Source organism: Lampetra fluviatilis, chromosome 46 (genome assembly GCF_964198595.1).
Source record: "Lampetra fluviatilis chromosome 46, kcLamFluv1.1, whole genome shotgun sequence".
NCBI classification, from domain to species: domain Eukaryota; kingdom Metazoa; phylum Chordata; class Hyperoartia; order Petromyzontiformes; family Petromyzontidae; genus Lampetra; species Lampetra fluviatilis.
Genome location: NC_136320.1, coordinates 2697561 through 2718296, shown reverse-complemented (window position 1 = coordinate 2718296; position 20736 = coordinate 2697561). Strand labels below are relative to the sequence as shown.

The 20736-nt window shown below is 59.4% G+C and overlaps 1 protein-coding gene across 1 annotated transcript in view; it reads left to right on the top strand.

Annotated features, from left to right (window-relative positions):
- LOC144947660 (tyrosine-protein kinase JAK2-like) overlaps positions 1-20736 on the top strand; it is a 60065-nt gene that overhangs the window by 25853 nt on the left and 13476 nt on the right. The window contains exons 4-13 of the mRNA XM_078876918.1: positions 85-230; positions 678-957; positions 2806-2928; positions 11160-11317; positions 12335-12446; positions 13408-13582; positions 14417-14538; positions 15749-15883; positions 17332-17419; positions 19831-19961. Of these exons, the coding sequence (XP_078733044.1) occupies positions 85-230; positions 678-957; positions 2806-2928; positions 11160-11317; positions 12335-12446; positions 13408-13582; positions 14417-14538; positions 15749-15883; positions 17332-17419; positions 19831-19961 (1470 nt within the window). The remainder of the gene's footprint in view (positions 1-84; positions 231-677; positions 958-2805; positions 2929-11159; positions 11318-12334; positions 12447-13407; positions 13583-14416; positions 14539-15748; positions 15884-17331; positions 17420-19830; positions 19962-20736) is intronic.

Sequence of the window (20736 nt, the reverse complement as noted above, 5' to 3'; positions counted from 1 at the left end):
CTGCCGAAGGCTTCGCGAGGGATCTCCATCGTGGCCGTCATCCTCATCGTCGTTGTTCTTCCCTGCATGTGCCTGGGGGTCAAGGTCCAACACGACTTTGTGAACGGGCGCGTGTCGCTGAGCGACGTGGCGGGCGTGGAGGAGGAGTGCCTGGGCATGGCCGTGCTGGATATGATGCGGCGTGCGCAGCTGCAGAACATCACCCTGCTGCAGGTGTTCAACAGCATGAGGTGCGTCGTCGGCGTCTCCTGCGTTCTCCCTGCTCTCCGTGCTGCTCTCCGTGCTGTCACCGCTGCTGTTCCTGCTGTCCGTGCTGTCTGTGCTCTCCTTGTCGCTGTCCGTGCTCTCCCCGTTCTATGTTTGTTACTGCTATCGGCGTCGCGTCACGAGACATTGTCCCGATTGTGCAAGATGGGCGTCGCGTTGTGGGGCGGAGGGAGGTGAGACGGCCGGGATTAGCGTGCATTACGCCGCTCAACGTGTCGCTCGGACGGCGGCAACGGAGCACAAGGCGGATAAACTGACACTCGCGCGTGCGTGTGTGCGTGTGCGTGTGTGTGCGTGCGTGTGTATGCGCGTGCGTGCATGTGCGTGCGTGCGTATGCGTGCGTGTGCGCGTGTGTGCATGTGTGTGTGTGGCCTCTCCTCCTCCGCCACCGCCGTGACCGCCTGCTCAGCTACAAGAAGTGCCTCCCAGTGGGCGTGCGTAGCCGCATCCAGAGCTACAACCTGCTGACGCGGCGTCGCATCCGCAACCGCTTCCGGCGGTTTGTGCGCCGCTTCGGGCAGTGCCGCACGGGCCTGCGCGACCTCACGCTCAAGTACCTGACCAACGTGGAGAGCCTGGACCCCACGTTCGGCCAGGAGGTGTTCGCCGCCAAGCAGCCCACCGACCACAAGCCGCTGCTCGTCGCCGTGTCGGCGCAGCACGGCGTGCAGTGGCGCTTCGACGGAGAGGTGTGGGCTGGGCGGGCTGGGCGGGCGCTTTTGACATCGTCGTAATGATCGTTATCGCCGTCGTCACATTTATCGTCGCCGTCGTCGCCTTACTTGTTATCGCGATTGTCGTTATTGCCCGAATGATCATCCTTACCGCTGTCATCGTCGTCATTGTCATCATCATCATCATCATAGCTATACAGGCGCCGTTAGCGAGCACCTATCAATAAACGTGCCGCAACACGCACACACAAGCACGCACAGACAAATGCACAATCTCACTAGCGCGTACACAGCAATGCACGTATGTGCATGAACTCATTTAAGGCTGAGTTGAAGAAGGGAAGGTCTAGGATCGGTTGAGATATTCATCGCCGATGTTGGCCGCGAGCGGGAATTGAACCTGTACCTCCACGTTCGTGCTAACCACAACACTACAGCTCGCCAACATAAGGTTCCCCCGTATAACCTTGACAGATTGTAGGAGCAAGCGCTGTTAGCGAGTAGTACCTATGAAGGCCGGCGTGGCACACGAGGGGTGGGTGGCCAGCACCACGCCAGAGGTCGCAACCGGGTACCCGATACCCGTACCCTACCCGATACCCGGCTACCCGTACCCGGCCGGGTACGGGTACAGGTAGCCGTTTGCGACCCTGATGCGGCCGGGTACGGGTACGGGTAAGGAATCAAAATTCGTTTGCGACCTCTACACCATGCACAGACACGCACACGACCTTTGCGACGGCGGCATTAAAACTGTAAAAATAACTTGTTTAGTCGGGCGGCGGTTTCAGTAAAATATGTTACGGTCTATATAAAGAGACAAAAAGCACTCAGCCAACGAGCTTGGGAAACCTGCACAGCAAGTCGTCGGTGTCATTATTATTTTGGGCGGTTATTTTACTCCACGCAGTGGGGGTGTGGGCCGTGCGCTGGGCGGCCCCTGCCAGCGTGCGTGCCGGTGTCACAACTGGAGGATGCGTGAATATCTCGCGGAGGAGCGGAGGCGTGGTGGTGAGCGTGCGGCAGCCTGAGTTTGATTCCGGACGAACATCAGCGGCGAGCGATAACACTGTGTAACAAATTTTTTTTTTGTTCCTGGGTAGTAAGTGTTATTTCCTAATTGCTTATGCCTCAAAAGTACAGAAAATGGCTATTATTCCACACAAACTTTGCTTTTGTGACCAGGACAGTGATATTTTGAAATGTACCTATTTTCAATGAGAAAACGCGGTGTGCATTTGTGTCTTTCGTTCACGTAAAGTCCTGGTCACAACAGCAAAGTTTGTGGGGAATAATAGCCATTTACTATCCTTTTGAGGCATAAGCAATTAGAAAATAACACCTGCTACCCAGGAACACAAATCGTGTTACATAGTGTCATTGCTCAGTGGGCCTTGCGTGGTCAAATAAAAACGCTTGGTTTGGCAGCTTGGAGTGGTTTTGAAGTGCCTCACGAAACCAACAGCACGGACCAGTGTGGTGAAGTATGGTCCAATGGCTCGCCACAACTAGCACGGCGTGGGGGGCAGGGGGGGGGAAGGCCCTTGTCCGGCAGTGGGGCTGACAAGCGAGGGAAGCGCTCGCGAAAAATCCGCGAGTTCCAGACGTGTGGACGTGAAATTTGGACCGATGTGAACGTCACCCCCGGCTGCTTTCCCGCGGGAATCGGTGGCACCGTGGCGCTGCCGCTTGCGAGCCCCGGCGGGGCGCAAATATACGCGACGCCGCGTGGATCCCGAACGTCCGGAAAATATTCGGAAAAGCCTTCCAAAGTGTGAAAAGTTCAAGGCAGAGTCGTAAACTAACACCCCCCCCCACCACTCCCGCTACCTCCCTCCCCGACCGCCTTGTCGCGCTCCGCAGACCCCCATGCCCTTCCAGACGTTCTGCGACTTCTCGGCCATCACGGACATCAGCATGCACGCGGCCTGCACCCCCAAGGACGGCTGCATCGTCACCATCAACCGCCAGGACTGCAAGCCCATGGTCAGTGCCCGGGCCGCTCGCGCGCGACGCACCTCCTGCCGCGGCTCACTCGCAGCGCGGCCTGTCCGCGGGGCGCGGTGTCGCGTGGCTACGCGAGGAGGAACGCCACGGCATCTCGGGGATGGTTCGCGAAAGCTTCGCTCGGAATTAAGATGCTGACAAAAAACAAAAACATTGCGGAAAAGATCGGTGCCAGAATGATGTGGCACTGCTTGGGGGGGGGCATATTGGCACAAGACGGAGGAAAGCGAATGACGAAAATTGCGGTGGACAACCTCTACGGGGCTATCTGCTCATGGATTCGATGAATTCTTGCGCCGTTCGCTGCCGCGCTTGAATCCCGGACTCCGCTGCCACTCGTAGCGCGCCTCTAGCGGCTGCCGGGATCTCGTAGCAACGAGCCGAGGAAATACCGCGGGCGCTCGCGACAGCCGCTCCGATCGCCGCACGCGACGCAAGCGCGCGGGTCGCTTTCAATCGACGACAAGTCCGTCCACCGGCACTCGCGCTCTCTCCCCGCTCAAGCAACGACGCCGACTCTGTTGCTGCGTCGCGCGGTTGAACAGAGGGCGCGACCCGAGCGAGGCATTCCGTATCTCGGCACGACGGCAGATGTTCTTCCTCCTCCACCCCCGCCACTGCGCCCCAGAACCTGTTTGGTCTCTCTCTGTTCCGAGTTCACGGGGTTTGCGTTGTTTTGGCTTCAGTGGCCTGTCACGCTCGCCGCGCGTGAGTTTACTCCGCCGGGTGGAGAGAGCCCCCCCCCGCACCGACGCTCCTCTCCCCCACCCACTTCAACTCGCAAATCCCCCGTGATGGATTCACATCTCGTATGCAAGGGAGTACCGGGTGTCCAGCGAGACATAGCATATGCGCGCGCAGGCAAACCTTTTAAAGGCCACTCGGTGCACAAGTCCACGTGCTATCCTGCTCAAACGAGCATCAAGGCGCTGCTCCACTGCCGTTCATAATTATCCGACGAACCCGACGACCCGGACCGGTTCCTGGGCACCGCAGACGCCGTACTGACAAACGTGGTGAAGTACGGTAAAAAAAACTACCGCCGCACGGCGGGCAGGGATGAGGGAAGGGTTGATGCCTTCTCATCCAGCAGTGGAGCGGCAAGAGGCTGCGAATTACTTGTCGCTTCTTCGACGCCAGAGTCGCAAAACGAGACGGGAAGTGCAAAACACATGGGGAGAAAAATAGGGGAAGATGCAGAGGGGAAGAGGATCAACACAAAGCGTGCACAGAGCGTCGCGGGGACGACGACGATGTGCCGACGACGCGGCGGTGGTGGCGGCGGTGGTGGCGGTGGTGGCGGTGGTGGCAGCCGAGAGGAATTGAACGCAAAAGGCTTGTCAATGTTGACCAAATTGGCCGCAGTTGCGCCCGGTCTCGTCGGAGCCGGGAAGCTAAGCAGGTTTGAGCCTGGACAGCGGCACGGACGGGCGACCGCCGTGCATAACAGGTGTTAGCGGGGGCCCGCGTTGTGGTTCAGCGCGGGGCCGTACGGTAAACCGCATTGCGTCTACGCCGCTCAGAGCCTTTTGCCAAACCAACACCGAGCAGCGTGATGGAGCCATCGTCAAGCAAAACCCTCCGCCGCTGCGGCCGACCTCGGGGGCATCGCCGCGGTCGACGCGGAGGCCGAGGTCGAGCACCGTGCCCCCCCCCACCCCCTCCCCGGTGTGCCGGCGCGCTCGGGGTTACCGGGCCGCCTGGCGGCGTCGTCCCGTGGGGACCGCTCTGCGCTCGGGCCGGGGGGGGAGGGGCACGCTACCGACGGCGACGACGGCGATTGCCGTGAAGGACGCCCGCATCAAATACGAGTCTTGACGGGTCCGGCTGAACGAGCGTCGCTCCGGTAATCGACGCACGGGTAGTTCACAGCGTTGATGACGGGGTACAGTTTGCCGTGGGCCTTCGGGGCGGGGGGAGGTGAAGGGAAGTTTTTTTTTCTTCTTTTTCTTGCAATGACGAGAAGTTCAATGTTTTACTTTCAAATCCAGGCCCCACTTCCCCAAAATTCCCACCTGCCGCTCGGCGGTCGAGGAAATAGAAAAGGGCAAAGCGACCTACGCATCCGCACGTGAAACCCCGCTCCGCAACCACCGCGGTGCGGCGACGGCGGTGGCGTAGCCCGACACCTCGCCCACCGCTCGGTGCCCGTTGGCCGCGGGGGGGGGGGGGGGGCATGGAGGAAGTGACACACGGCGCTGGGATCGCGCGACACGCACGCAAATTTCGGCCGCATCAGTGCGTTTTCTGGAAAGGCCCAACGATGACGCACGGGAGGGGGGGGGGGGCAGTTGAGAGTCTTCGCCGCCACCGTTTCTCAGTCCCCGTTTCTCGGTCTTCGTGGCCTCGTCGCGCTCCCGGCGGGAGCGTTTGGGACATTGCGCCACGGGCCTTCCGTGAAGCGAGCGTGGAGCGCCCCGTGCTCTGGTGGTGCCTGCTAGGCCCAAGACAACCAATAAAATGCTTCGGGCACCCAAGCAGCTCAAGGGGGCGGGGGGGGGCACTGCATCATAGATAAAATAGCATTTTGATTCGTAGCAAAATCTGCATCTCCTCTCATGGAACGTGGATCCACGTCCGTCTCTAGTTTGCATCGCTGCCTCGTCCACATCTCTGTTCTCTCGTCTCGGCACATCTCGATTTGTCGTTGACACCTTCCGTCGTCTCGCGAGGGTTACCTTTTTCAACTGGACGGAAGCAGCGTGGGGGGGGGGGGGTCGCCTGCAGGGCCCCCACTAGGGGGGCCCCGTGGGGTTCTGCCGCCGTGACCTCGCTTGGGGTTGGGTGGCACTGCGCCTCTGCCCCCACCCCTTCCCCCACCCACCCTGCCCCCCCCCCCCACGACGGTTACCCACGGCCGGGGCGCTGCGTGCGGGTTTGAGATAAAGAGTTTCACACGCGGCGGAGGGACCTCAAGAGCTGCGCTTCACACGCTCCCGCGGTGGACACCACCCGGGGGAGCGCACCAGAAGCCAGCGGCATGGCAGCGCTCCCGGCTGTCCGCGCTCCCGGCTGTCCGCGCTCCCGCTCGTCACCCGTGCCGTCTCTGCGCTGGTGTCGAGGGCCGCTGCTTCGTTTCGAGCGACGCGTGGTGTGGCGGGCGGGAGGGCTGACAGGCTGCTGGCCGGCACACAGGGCCGGCCCCGTGACGTCAAGTAGAAGGTCGCTTTAAAGGCAACCGTGCTAATTGCACCTCCGATTAGCGTGGTTGGCTACGTACGCTGTTCGGCATTAAATTGGGGGGAAAATGCTGAAAAAAATATTTGGTGGAATGTTTGATACCAGCTGGAGAGGGGGGCTGGACTCAACGGGTACGGACTCGGCGATGGGCACCGCTGCTTCCGGTCGTACATGGGTTGAGAGTGGAACGCACGGGAGACACACACGGACCGTGGAGTTACTCGTTTGGTTTAGCGTTTAACGTTCGTTCAACATTGACCGCGTCGTGCCCCCAGGCAGCAGGCACGCAGTGACAGGGGTTGCGAGTTCTGTTTTGGAGGGTGTTGAATCGGCCCCATCATCCACCGCGGGGTCAAGTCCAAAAAGTGGACGTCCTGTGGGGGACAGACTTGCCACCGCCATAGGAATGTGGAATGTGCACAGCTCTAAGCGGGGAGATGAGCCCGCTGCCTTTGCCCTCTGTGTCCAAACGAGCGAGAAACTCGCTTTGGATTGCGAGCGAGGCCCCCGTCACGCGGGTCCCTTGGGTCGCCGTCAAGTAAAAAAGCCTGGGGGGGGGCGGCTCACGGACAGAGGCCAGGTGAGCGCCCGCAGGGCCCACCGGGCAGAAGCATCGTGCCCGGGGCCTTGCTCCCTCATCGGCAGTGTCCCCTCCCCGCCCTCCTCCCTCCTCCTGTCCCTCCCCACCCATAAAAATGCAGACTTAAAACATTTAGTTCACGGGGACATCGACTTGAATTGTACTCTGTTTGCCGCGGCAGCGCCAGCGGGGTGGACGAACTTCTATCTCGACGAGCCCGAGCAGTCCGGGCGAGCCCCGAAGCGGCGACCGACGGAGCGGATGCTCGAGGGCAAGCGGGGCGGGGGGGGTAGCTCGCCCCAAAGTTACTTTTTAAAATAAATATATATAAAAGATTTCCCCCACCCACCCCTTCACCGGATAATGTGTCGCTTATGCAGTCGCTTGGCACAAGCCCACCCGCCCCCGGGTGGATCTAAGCAAACGCCCGCCACGCGTGTTTATTGCTTCGGAGTGCTGAGGACGGTCTATTGTTAACGCGACGGGCGCCATACGACCCGGCACGGTTGGGTCTATTCACGGCCAAGCGCCCATTCCCTTGCCCCTCCCACCCCTTTGCGGAAGCGAAGTCTCTCGGGCAGCAGTAATTCGCGTCGAGCGAGCTCTGCGCGCACGAGGAGAAAGCTTCGCCGTGTGCAGGGTGTGTAAACTCGTAAGCCAGCGGCGTGCAAGGGTGTGCTGCTGCTGCTCTGCTGCTGCTGCTGCTGCTCTGCTGCTGACAGAATCAGGAAGGCGCGAAGCCCATCCATGTGCCTCGTGTGCATGTCATTTGACCAACGCGTCCGCACGTTCATTGCTCCCGGCCTTGAACATGCGGCGCGGCCGCATGTTCAACTCTTTTTGAGTCTGTGGTCTAAACGGCACTGCGGCCGCAAGTTCAGCTCCCGGGCTTGAGAGCATTCTACAAGCAACGGGGCTGGTCACGTGGCAATGCACGAGAGCCGTCGCCCCCTTTCCTGTTTGTTTGTGTGTGAACGTTGAACTTCCTTCGCACCGTACGTAGCCAACCGCGCTCATCGGGGGTGCGCGAGTAGCGCGCTGGGGTTTCGCATGGGTGGCCGGTGCGGGGTCGTGGGAAAGCATGACCCACAGCAAGCTCGATCAGCAGTGACCACGTTAATCACCACCGCCACCAGCAGCTCGGTTAGTAGTGGCTACGTTAATTAGCAGCAGCTGCAGTAGCAGCAGCTGCAGTAGCAGAAGCTGCAGAAGCTGCAGTAGCAGCAGCTGCAGTAGCAGCAGCAGCTGCAGCAGCAACAGCTGCAGTAGCAGCAGCTGCAGTAGCAGAAGCTGCAGAAGCTGCAGTAGCAGCAGCTGCAGTAGCAGCAGCAGCTGCAGCAGCAGCAGCAGCTGCAGCAGTAGCAGCAGCTGCTGCAGTAGCAGCTGCAGTAGCAGCTGCTACTGCAGCTGCAGTAGCAGCAGCAGCAGAAGCAGCAGCAGAAGCAGCAGCAGTAGCAGCAGCAGCAGCAGCAACAGCCGGCTCACGCCACCAGAGAGCGGTTGTGGGCACACCGTGCTAACTTCGGGCAACCTCATCCGTGCCCGTCACAGAGCCAGTTTTGCTCTCCACACACGTGCGCGTCACGCACGTGTATCGCATGTCGGCACCCAGAAGCCAAAACCACCCCCACGGGTTCGTGCCCGCTTGCCTCTCGCCCGCCAGCGCGTGCGCCCGTTATTGCCGACGCTGCAGCATTGCGTGAGCCGGCGGCGAACGGTGACGCGGGGCGGGGGAGGGCGAGAGAAGCGCCGGCGTTCCTCCCTCGCCAGGCCCGGCGCCAGCGCGGCTCGTCTAACCCGTGTGCCGTGCCGGCCTTTGTAGGCACAGCACTTGCCCCAACAGCCTGGTGTTGTAACCACCTCGCCTGGTTGGTTTACAGGAGGTTGTGGATTCGATCCTGACCCCTGACGCATGTGTATTGGGAGTTTGCGTGTGTCTCTTTCTCTCTCTGTGGTCGCGTGGATTTTTCTCCGGGTCCTCCGGTTTTTCCGTCCGCGTAGAGACTCAATGTCACGCGTTTAGACTATTTGGCAGCTGTAAATTTCCACACGAGAAGCCACTTTTGTTTGAGCAATCACTTGTGGCCAGGTCGCGTCTGACAAATAGCTACGTAGCTCAGTGGGCCTTACGTGGTAAAAAAGATCATTTGAGTTTATGCTTTACAGGCTAATACGGGGGGGGGGTGGGGGGGATCTTTGGTGCGGGTGCTCGCCATTCTTGTCTTGGGGCAGGTACCGCTTGCCGCTGCCGCACGCCGATAGGGAGCCGGCGACCTTTGGGGTTTTTTCCGTTTTCCCCCCTCCGCTCCGTACCCCCGGCGCGCGTTTCCGGGACGCTAATCAGCGCGAGGCAGGCAGGTGCCGCTCGTGAACGAGGAAGTATATGGCCGATGGCCGAGGCGGGCGCTGCAGTGGACGGAGCCCCCCCTCCCCTCCCTTCCCCCCCCCTCCCCCCACCCCTCGACATTTGCACACTTGACACATTTGTCATACAGTGTTGGCAGTGATGCAAAAGTGCAAAGTAACAAAAGACTCGACGCGTTCCAGTCGACAACGCCGCTTCTCTCTGGCCCGCTGCTCCTGTTGAAGGGCCATTGCCCGAAACGTCGCCTATTTACATACCCCCCCCCCCTTTGGCTACTGGGACAGACGCGGCTGGAATTCGAAGATTCTAGAAACTTGCCACCGTCGTTTAGAACTCCGGGCCGCCGGCAAGGAGATGGAATCTCACCGGCGACCTTTCGGATCGCAAAGCCCCTCCCCCCCCCGGCGTGCCGACGGCTCGTTCACGGCACGGCGACGTCGGCGCGTGAAGCCCCGCGTGGGCCTTCGTTGCATCCAGGTTCGGAGTCGCGCCCTTGGTCAGACGTGTCGACAGCGCAAACATTCAACCGACAACGCTCGAGAAAAGCGGAGCAAAAACGGATGAACGCAAAAGGGAAATTTATTTGTGATTTAACTGAATTGATAGTGGGCCACGGTCCTGGTCAATCCGCTGCTGGACGAAGGACTCCCCCGCAGCGTGTAGGTCACGGGGGTTGTTTGGCCGGACATCATCACGCAGGTCAGTGGGGTTTGGTGAAGGAGGAAGACGCAGCACCAGTTAAGATATCACTCGCCACTAATTTTAGCCATTATCGGTAATCAAACTCCGGTCACTGCGTTCACAGTAATTAATATAGAGTAATATATCCTGTGAAGCCGTGTGGAGTTCAACCTCGGTTCACCCAGCCCTGCGTTATGACAGCAACACTTTGAAAGTCATGCCTGAACTATGCGCTCGGACTCGCTATTTCATGACGTGTGTGGCACGTGACACACGTGGACGGTGGGACGCGTGACGGATTCTCCGTGGACGGTGGGACGTTCGCCGGTCAGTCTATTATCGGCGGGTTGGCACACGCAAGATGCCTCTCTTCTTGTGTCAGCACTTGGCTAGGCCCGCACGGTGGCCAGACATCTTAAAGGGTGGTGGGAGTACCTACACTTTACCCCACCTCACTCGAACTGCTCACATTGCACCGCTCACCGCTGGGTGGACAGAAGCGCAGTGGCGGGGGAGTGGGGGGTGGGAGGTTTTAAGAAATTCGCCCCCGTCGTATCGACAGTCTCGCCGGCAGATCTAGCGGAACCGGCGACCTCTGTCCGGCGCGCCGCCGACCGTAACGCCGGCGCGGCAGCTCCCTTGCCTTGCTCCGCAACGCCACCGGAGTGACGCTCGTCTCCGCGTGTTCGGAGTTTACGAGACTCCCCGAGGAGCTCGCTGGGGGCGGGCTGGGGGGGGGTGGGGGGCACGACACGAGGAGGAGGAGGAGAAGTGGCGGCAGCGGTGGCAGGAGGAGGAAGGCTTTGGCGGCGTGTCGGGGTTTTGCGGGGCGTGGGCGGCCGTTCGCGTGGTGCAGTTTGGCGGGTTGGTGCCGGCTGTGCGAGCAGTGAACCTCACCGGATCGCTGCGGAAGCAGCCGTGTGCAGCGCTGCTGCTGATGAAGCAGCCGTGTGCAGCGCTGCTGCTGCTGCTGCTGCTGATGAAGCAGCCGTGTGCAGCGCTGCTGCTGCTGCTGCTGATGAAGCAGCCGTGTGCAGCGCTGCTGCTGCTGCTGCTGATGAAGCAGCCGTGTGCAGCGCTGCTGCTGCTGCTGCTGATGAAGCAGCCGTGTGCAGCGCTGCTGCTGCTGCTGATGAAGCAGCCGTGTGCAGCGCTGCTGCTGCTGCTGATGAAGCAGCCGTGTGCAGCGCTGCTGCTGCTGCTGATGAAGCAGCCGTGTGCAGCGCTGCTGCTGCTGCTGCTGCTGCTGATGAAGCAGCCGTGTGCAGTGCTGCTGCTGATGATGATGAAGCAGCCGTGTGCAGCGCTGCTGCTGCTGCTGCTGATGATGATGAAGCAGCCGTGTGCACCGCTGCCGGCCTGGTGACGTGTCTCTGATCCGCTCGTCCGCCCCTTGACCCGCAGGAGCTGGAGTTTGCGACTCTGCAGGAGGCGCAGTCGGCCATCTGCCTGCTGGACGGCTACTACCGCCTCACCGCCGACGCTCACCACTACATGTGGAAGGACCTGGCGCCGCCGCGGCTGGTGGAGCTGTGCCGCAACTACTGCCACGGACCAATCCTGTACGGCGCCCGCGGCACACATTCGCGGGTTTACTCGGGGCAATTCGGGTCTTGTCTCCCCAGCGCTGAAGTTGAACACGCCGCACCAGGGCTGCTCATTTGAGGCTTAGTCGACCTCGGGGAAGACCCCCTGCACTGGTTCCGGGTGTTATCCGTGATCGCGAATTGAACTCGGGTCACCAAGTCCGCAGCACTGCACCACTCCCACCCCCACAGCAACACGAACAGCGACGTTAACGACGACGATGAACGTCGCCCTCCAGCAACGACGGAGGGCAGAGGAGCGACGCTCGCGACAACGGGCGGAGCGCCGTAGAGCTGGTGGTGCATCTGCCGGTCATGTTAGTCAGCCAACCCATGGCAACCTGGGTCTGTTCCGAGCTCATTCTGTCAGGGAGCCTTCCGCACTTCACGTGGCCTCAAAGTGCACCTGGCCTGGCACAGGCGAATGGGCGGATATTGGTGGTGGCTGTGGCAGTGGGGATGGTGGTGGCGGTGGTGATTAGGATTGGGATATTGGTGGTGGTGGCTGTGGTGGTGGTGGTTGGTGGTGATGGTGGGGAGGATGGGGGGGTGGTGATGATGGTGGTGGTAGCTGTGGCGGTGGTGATAGTGGGGATGGTGGTGGTGGGGAGGATGGGGTTGGTGGTGGTGGTGGTTGGTGGTTATAATGGGGATGACAGGAGTGGTGTGGTTGTGATGATGGTGGTGGCCGTGGTGGGGGTTTGTTGGTGGTGATGGTGGGGAGGATGGGGGTTGGTAGTGGTGGTTGGTGGTTATAATGGGGATGACAGGAGTGGTGTGGTTGTGATGATGGTGGTGGCCGTGGTGGGGGTTTGTTGGTGGTGATGGTGGGGAGGATGGGGGTTGGTAGTGGTGGTTGGTGGTTATAATGGGGATGATAGGAGTGGTGGCGTTGATGATGGTGGTGGTCTTGGCGGAGGGTGGTGGTGGTGGTGGGTGATGGTGGGGATGGCGGTGGTGTGACGCTTGACGTGTCTTCGTTCCCTCCGCCAGCTCTGACTTTGCGGTGCAGAAGCTCCGGCGCTTGGAGCACGGGGATGGCCACTTTGTGCTGCGCTGCAGCCCCAAGGAGCCCCACCAGTTCTTCATCAGCGTGCGCGTGCGGGTGAGACTCGGACAAAGGTCCCCCGCGTAGCCTTCGGCAGGCTGTTAAGGGGGCAAGTGTCGCTGGCGATGTAGCACCTCATGAAGGTCGTCACGACGAGCGGGAGGGGGTGGGTGGCCATCGCCACGCTCGCCTTTGTCGCCCCGGCGGTGATGTTTACTGCAGAGCGCAACGGGTGCTCGATTAAGGCCGAGTCGACCTAGGGGAGGCCCAGGACTGCTTCAAATATTCGCAATTGTAATTGGTCGCGAGCGAGGATCGACCTCGGTTTAGCCGCTTTTGTAGATCAAAGCGCTAACCACTGCACCACTGCTCAAGACGCGGGTGAGACACCACACACACACACACATTGGCGCCTCATCCACACTGCGGAGACTTGGCAGCATCCTCCTGAGAAGGAGTCTCGAGACGCGGCGAGGCTTGTCTGGGTGAACAGTCGAGATCCCACGATGGTTCTGAGCCGCAGCGAAATACACGGCGGAGGAGACGGCGCCGCCCCGCGCGAGCTTCGCCTTGTCGCGTGGCGTGGAACTTCCGTGCCTGCGGCTTCGTGGAACGTTGGGTCGCACGCCCGGTTGGGTTACACGTGCCTGCCTGATGACGCTGGTTGCAACTACCGGCGAAACGTCCGTAGCCCACTCTTTCGCGTTGTGCGGATCGCTCTCCAACAACGCTACCGGGGGTGCTCCTGAAGCAGCGATAAACTGTGGCCACGTTTGTTCATCGAATTGGCAGTGTCGGGCGGAGGAGGGTACACGACACACATCTTACTTACGCGCTCCTACAAATTTATTGTGACTGAAAATAAAACTGTTCAATTTGCCTGCAGCAATGGGAGGGGAGGCTTAGGCCTCCTCGTCCCCCTCCGAAAATCTCTCCTCCCACTGCTCCCATCGCTTGACCTCTTACCCCCCCTCCCTTCCCTCCGCTGCCGTGTTGTGTGCCCCTTGTCCGGCGCCAGGACAACGACTTCAAGCACTGCCTGGTGAGGCAGGAGGGCTCCAAGTTCGTGCTGGTGGGCGGGCGGCGCTCCTTCCCCACGCTGGCCGAGCTGGTGGCGTACTACCGCTCGGAGACGCTCCGCTCCGACGGGGTCACCTTCCGCTTCACGCACTGCTGCCCGCCCAGACCCAAGGGTACGGCCCGACGGCGAGGCGGCGGCCGCGACGACGCACCTTCTTCCGCTGTTCCGGAATTCCCGTGATCTGGAAATCTGGCATCCTGGAACAACAGATTTCTGGTGCTCCGGCAACCCAACAATTCAGGAATCTGGAATTCTGGCCATCTGGAAATCCGTCGTTCGGCGGTCTGGCATTCTGGCATTTCGGCAATCCAGCAATCCGGCTCGTGTCGTGATCTGAGCCCCGGCTGTTCAACGCCAGATGGTCAAGGTCACACTGTGGGATTCCTGCAGAATTATAATAATAATAATTATCGAAGGTGAGGATGGTAAAGGTGCAGCCCTGAGATGCATTGCTCACACCACTGTCTTTCGACCAAGTCGTCCACACTGGTCAAACATCTTGGAGGAGGCGGGAGTACGCACAACTTTACCCCACCACTCCGCCACCTGCCGAATCGTGGGCTAACTGTGGTGCACACGTCCACACTGCTGGGTGGGACGGAGGTGGCGGGCGGCGGGGGTCGGGGGATCTAAGAAACTTGCGCCGTTGTTTCCACTGCGGGTGGGGGGCGGGTGGGGGGGGGTGGGTGGGGGGGGGGCGGGTGGGCGGGGCGGGGGGGGGGTGCGTGTTTCGGGGACGCGCACGAGCCCTGGGACTGGGACGTACCCGAGCGTGCCGCCGAGGCTAAAAGCAGGCGCGTCACCGTCGGCCTTTGAAGGGGAGATAAGCATCTGAAAAGTGAGGCCATCCGCGAGTGATTTTTGTGAGTTTGTTTTGTTATCACCTGACACTACCGCCGCCGGCTTGGCATTCCTGGACGGATTCCGACATTTTTGCGTCTTTCAGAAAAGTCCAACCTGCTCATCGTCAGGAGCAACGACGCGTCGGAGATGCCGAGCTCTCCCACGATGCAGCGCAGCGTCGGCCGCATGCAGTTCAACAGAGTGAGGAGCGAGAACCTGGAGCAGGTACGACGCTGGCACCTCTCGGGCCGAGGAGAGCCGTGGGCCTCGTGCCCATCGCTGTCGTTCCGTTTGGTTCCATGCGAGTCCCTGGGCGGGGAGCGCTCGGCCTATGTGCGTTTCGTGAACGAGTGCATTCTGTTTGGCGACCATCGAAATCAATTTGAGCAAACGTGATGTGACTGGCGGTCAGAAATGGTGCAGGGATAGACAACGGTAAGTACGTACTTGTCTACGTTGAACTTCTTTCGCGCCGTACGTAGCCAACGGTGCTAGTTGATTGGCTGTTTTGGTGACTTCAGACAAGAGGACCATAATGCACTTCTTCAGAAAATGCTGACGGTGTTCTCCAAAATGCACTGAGTGCTTGCTTTACGCGCCTCTGTCGCGTGTTGTTGAAAGCTCCATTTACTTTCCATCCTGCACTATTTTTCCGTTGCGATGCGGTTTCCACGTCGCTTACCGATTTAAGTCGCTGGGCGATCGTAGCTCCGACAGAGGCAGGCGAGTGTCCAGCCGTCGCGATGGCAACCGCAGCACGGTGGTCGGTGCGACCCCGGGTTATCACCGTGACCCAGTTCTTGCTCGGCAATGCAACGTCTCGGAGGGTCTTTCACTCGGCTATAAATACACGGGGATGTAGAAGGATTTGTACCAGGGGTAAACGCTTCTCTATTTGCCAGTAGCACGAGAGAGTGGCAAGGGCTCTGTTGCTTCGCCAGCCTCCGACCTCGCGTTCCATGAGCTTCATTTTAATTGAGGTGGTGCGGACTGGCGGGTGATCAACGTTGGCGAGCGATCAAAATTTGGAATGGGAAGTCGCGTATGGTCAGATGGACAATTGAAACATGCGAGTCATCCAGATGGGGGGTGGGGGGGGGGGCGGTCAACGTGGATGGATGATGGGGGCGGATCGTTGAAACGTGCCGGTGATCATTAATCGAAGGCTGGGCTGGGACAGACGGACGACGATGCACGGTGATGACGACGCGCGATTGCTGGGTTTGTCCGTGTGTACACCTGTTTGTGTGCTTGTCTGTACCTGTGTGCGTGTGTGTGCGTGTAAACATCGGCACCCCGGCGTGGTGCTGGCCACCCACCCTCTCGTGTGCCACAGTGCCGGCCTTCGTAGGTGCTCGCTAACAGCACTCGTCTCGGGCTATACACGGGGGTTCTTTGTCTTAGTTTTTTTTTCCCGGCGCTGCGGCGCGTGCAGGAGCGCCACATCGGCAGCGGCACACTCACCGACCTCTACGTGGGCGTGCACAAGGAGATGAGCGACTACGGCGAGCTGCGCCGCGTCGACGTCATCCTCAAGGTGCTGAGCAGCCAGCACCGCAACTGCTCCGAGGTGAGGAGGAAGGACGTCGCTGGCGTACGCTCACTCCTTCCGTGCCTCTTCAATCCCCCTCCTCGCGCGCCTTTCCCTCTCTGACCCCCTACCCTCTGACCCCCTAACCTCCGACCCTCACACCCCCTACCGTCCACCCTTCCACCGCCTACCCTCGACCCTTCGACTCCCTATCCTCCGACCCCCTACCTTGTGACCCCCTACCCTTCCAGACCCTCTCACCCTCTGACCCCCTACCCTCTGACCCCTTACCCTCTGACCCCCTACCCGCTGACCCCCCCCACCCCCTACCCTCCACCCTCCACCCTTCCACCGCCCTTCGACTTAAAACGCACGGTCGCTGCGTCGGCTCGGTAACAAACGGCACGAACGCAGTTGGACGTGACAGAACGGTCGGTGTGGTTGACCGAGCCCTCTAAACCGTGTGGAGAATTCGACGGGTGAAGCCCACGGGAACGGTGGCCGCGGTAGGAGCGACTAAATGAGTTACAAGGAGGCGACTGATCTACGCGGGTCGAGAGTGCGAGTGCCCGGCCGGACCAGGGCCTCCCCCCCTCATGCTGGGGCAGGTTGTGGCGGCGGTGGCGGCTGTTGTTTTTCGGCAACTGAATGGAGAAATGCTTTTGATAAAAAAAACACTTTGAAGTCGGAAGTCCGCTGGATGTGATCTCGTCGTACGCTCTCAACCCGCGGGGGTCCCAGCGTCGCGCGACCCAAAAAAAAACCTCGCCTCGCTTTGATCAACCTCGTCGCCACGCGAGACTTGGACATGACATGCCCTGCCCTGCTCGCCGCTGCTGCTGGTATCTTTTGACAGTTTACCGTGTGTGTGTATATATACTGTCTATATAGAAAGGCAAAAGTTCCTGACCCCAAAAATCCTCCATGTGATTGAATCTTCATCTACGTGTAGATGTATGTACAAGGACAAAGATTGCCTGTAAAGCACCACGGCTGGGCCACCTTTGTCTCCCCAGTACTGATGTTTACACATCGCACAGAGTAACGATTCCGTGCTGCGACACCCTACCGCGCTTTCCCTCTGCTGGAGGCCCTTCCGGCAGCGGAGCAGGGCCGCACCTTTACTTAATTTGCACTTCACGAGGACCATATAGCCCCCCCCCCCCCCACCGTCGTGTGTGACGTTACGCATCACCAAGATACGCACAGACAGACGGACTGAAAGGAGCCGGCAAAACTGCTTTTGATCAAATGTGCCGCAGCCACCTGCGCCTAGGCGTGCGTGCGTGTCTTCTTTTAAAGCCGCGTGTCACGGGACAGTTTAAAGTTTGGGCGGGGGAGTACCCGGAGCTTCCGCTTCGCCGGCTCGTACGGCAGCTTATCGTGAGCGGCGATCTCCGCCCCTTGTTTTGGTCGCCGCTATTGCGGTCTCCCTCCGCACTCACCTGCACACCCCCCCACCCCCCATCCCGCGTGTGTGTCCGCAGTCGTTCCTGGAGGCGGCGAGCATGATGAGCCAGCTCTCTCACAAGCACCTGGTGCACATGCATGGGGTGTGCGTGCGGGGAGATGAGCGTGAGTGACGCGCACGCATGGCAACAGACACGCTTGCACGCGCCCGCGTCATGCTGCACACGCACGCACGTGCACGCGTGCGCACGTGCGCGCGTGTGCCCTCTCCGACGGCTGTAGTTTGGTGAATTGGAGGAAAAATTTACAGGACATGGGAAGAATCGTGGATGTGCACTGGCTTCAAGTGTGCCAGGCGGACGGACCCAGTAGTTGACTGTAAATACGTTTGTGGACTATCTGTGCATAAAACTTGGTTTGAAGCTTTCGTGGCCGCAGGAATTACTTTTTGGTTCTTTCGGCAAAGTCACGTGGAAAGAAAATTAATTAAATAATAGAATACGACGTTACGATTGCAACACAAGCAACCGTCATCAGGTAAGAATGAATGAGAAAACAAACATAGTAAACTTAGAAATGTAATACACCCTACCTGGTTGATTACGTTCTTCCAAAGATTTCTAAAATTTTGTCTCTCAAATTTATCAATCTTTGGAAGAATGTTATCAACCAGATAGTGTGACTCTTGTGTTAGCCGACTCTGTGTTGTATTACATTACATTTTTTAGGTTACTAGGTTTGTTTTCGCATTCGTTGGTTGCTTGTGTTGCAATCAAAACGTCGTATTGTAGAATTGAATTTCTTATCTATGCATACTTCTACGGCTGTTATCTTCTGGGTATGCGTGGGTTGTCTCCGGGCGGTCTGGTTTTGTCACACGCGGCAAATCGTCGTCGTAAAAAAGAAAAAAATTGGCCACGGCATATCTGAGCGTGGCAACATCCTGAACTAAAAAAAATCCTTTCGAGTCTCGTTGACTCGATGAAAACGTAGGGGCTGCGAACAAACGCACAGAATGGCCAGACGGCACCCCGCGCATCCACATGTACAAGCACACAAAGTCGAACATCCCCCGTACAGCCTACACAGACAGGCTGTCGGGGCAAGGGGCTTGTTAGCGAGCACCTTTGAAGGCTGGCGCGTGGAGCACGAGGGAGTGGGGTGGCCAACACAACTCCCGGCCATCTTTGTCTCTCCGAGTGGCGATGTTTACACACTGCACCAGGTGCTCATTTGAGGCTGCGTTGACCGAGGCGAGGCCCCCCAGGACAGGTTCATACATAGTTAGTCACGGGCTGCGAGCGGGAATCGGACTCGCATCACCGGCTTCAGAACTCGCTCGCCACTGTGCCGCCCGCCGCTCCCGATGACGACGCGTGCAAACGGAGACAAAGATCGCCCATATAGCCTTCCCCTTTAACTGACTGCGGACGATTGGGAATGTTTGTTCAGCGCCACACCCATTCACTTGCTCGGACGCAACGACAGACGCACAGACACGCGCGCGCACAGACACGCACGCACACGCGCCCCCGTGCGTTCACACGCCCGTAAATTCGCTCACGCACGGACGTGTCACGCACAGGCACATTTCCCGCTACCCCCCCCCCCGACCGCCTTGTCCTCTTTTGCCTCCTTCCTATCGAAATTGTCCACTGGCGGTGCCGCGGGCAGTCTGCCGCGCTGCATATCAGTCACGCTTTAGAGCAAGCACGACGGCTTCACGGCGGACTTCGAACGAACCCTTGTAGGCCGGGGAGCGAGCGATTAGCGATGAGCGAGCATTGCCAAACTCGACGACGCAGCGAGCCTCCCTCCCCTCCCTCCCTCCCCTCCCCTCCCCTCCCCTCCCTCCCTCCCCTCCCCTCCCCTCCCCTCCCCTCCCCTCCCTCCCCTCCCTCCCTCCCTCCCTCCCCTCCCTCCCCTCCCTCCCTCCCTCCCTCCCTCCGTCCTCCTCCACGCCGACCGTCGCCAGCTTTAAGGTCGTGCCCGCTTGGGATTGGAAAGTCGACATTCGCAGGGCGGATGCTGACGGCTGTTGGCTCAGCCGTTCGCTCGCTCGTGCGTATGGTAAATAAAAAAATAAAAACCGGAAAGGGAATAGTTCAACGCGGCAACAATCCCAACAGGAAAGGCACAAGTGTGAGTTGGAAAGGGTTTGTGGGGGCATTGAAAGGAGAGGTTGGGGGTGGGGCGAGGAATGTTTTGCAGTACAACGTCACATAATCGACCGTCGAATATCCGCCCTGCACACTATTTACTGTTTGTGCATGGTGTAACCTTCAGGAATGTGTCCTTGATACATTCTCTGGCTTCTAAAGTACGGAAAAAAGCACTTTCCCACGTTCTAAGAAGTCTGGCTGGCGTTGTTGTTGTTGACATTCGGCCCGAGAGGGCAGTCGGAAATCTGAGCCTGGCAAGCAACTGTGGAAAGTCTGGCCAGACTCCATCGGGGTCGGGCCTTCGAGGGCCGCGCGTGGACTCGGAGAGAGGCGACGGCGTTTGTACCGGCGGCCGGGGGGAACGGCGCTTTGACGGAGAGAGCGTGTGTGCTGTCCGTCGCTCGCTGCTCGCAGATGTCATGGTGCTGGAGAAGGTGCGCTTCGGCTCGCTGGACACCTACCTGCAGCGCCACCGCCAGTCCGCGCTAGCGCTCAGCTGGCGGTTGCAGGTCGCCAAGCAGCTCGCTTGCGCCATGAGCTTCCTGGTGAGATGCGGCGCGTGCATATACCGACTGTCGGAGCTGTTTGCGGACATCTATTTAGGCCGGCACGGCACACGAGGTGGCCATGTGGCCAGCACCACACCCGGGCCCACCTGAGCCTCCACAGTGGTGATGTTTTACACACCCCCATCAGGTACTTATTTAAGGCCGAGTTGACCTAGGGGAGGCTCAGGACCAGTTCGGATAATCGACATTGATGCGTTTGGCTCACGAGTGGGGAATCGAACTCGGATTGCCGATTTCGTGGCGCGCCGACCGCTACTCTGTGCCGCATGCACGCCCACACTCGCGTACGTGCACACACACACATACATACAGACATACACACTCGCGTACGTGCACACGCACACACGCATACACACTCGCATACGTACACACGCACACACGCACACGCATACACACTCGCATACGTACACACGCACACACGCACACACGCACACACATACACACTCGCGTACGTGCACACGCACACACGCACACACATACAGACATACACACTCGCGTACGTGCACACGCACACACATATACACACATACACACTCGCGTACGTGCACACGTGCACACGCACACACTCGTGTACGTGCACTAACACACACGCACACACGCACACACTCACGCGCACACACGCACACACACATACATACGCGCGCGCCTATATATCATCTTTTATTCAATCCGGCACAAACTGACTTGGGTTCAGTGACCTCTTCTCTGCGGGAGTCCTGAGTAATCGGAAGGTACGAAAAAAAATCAAATC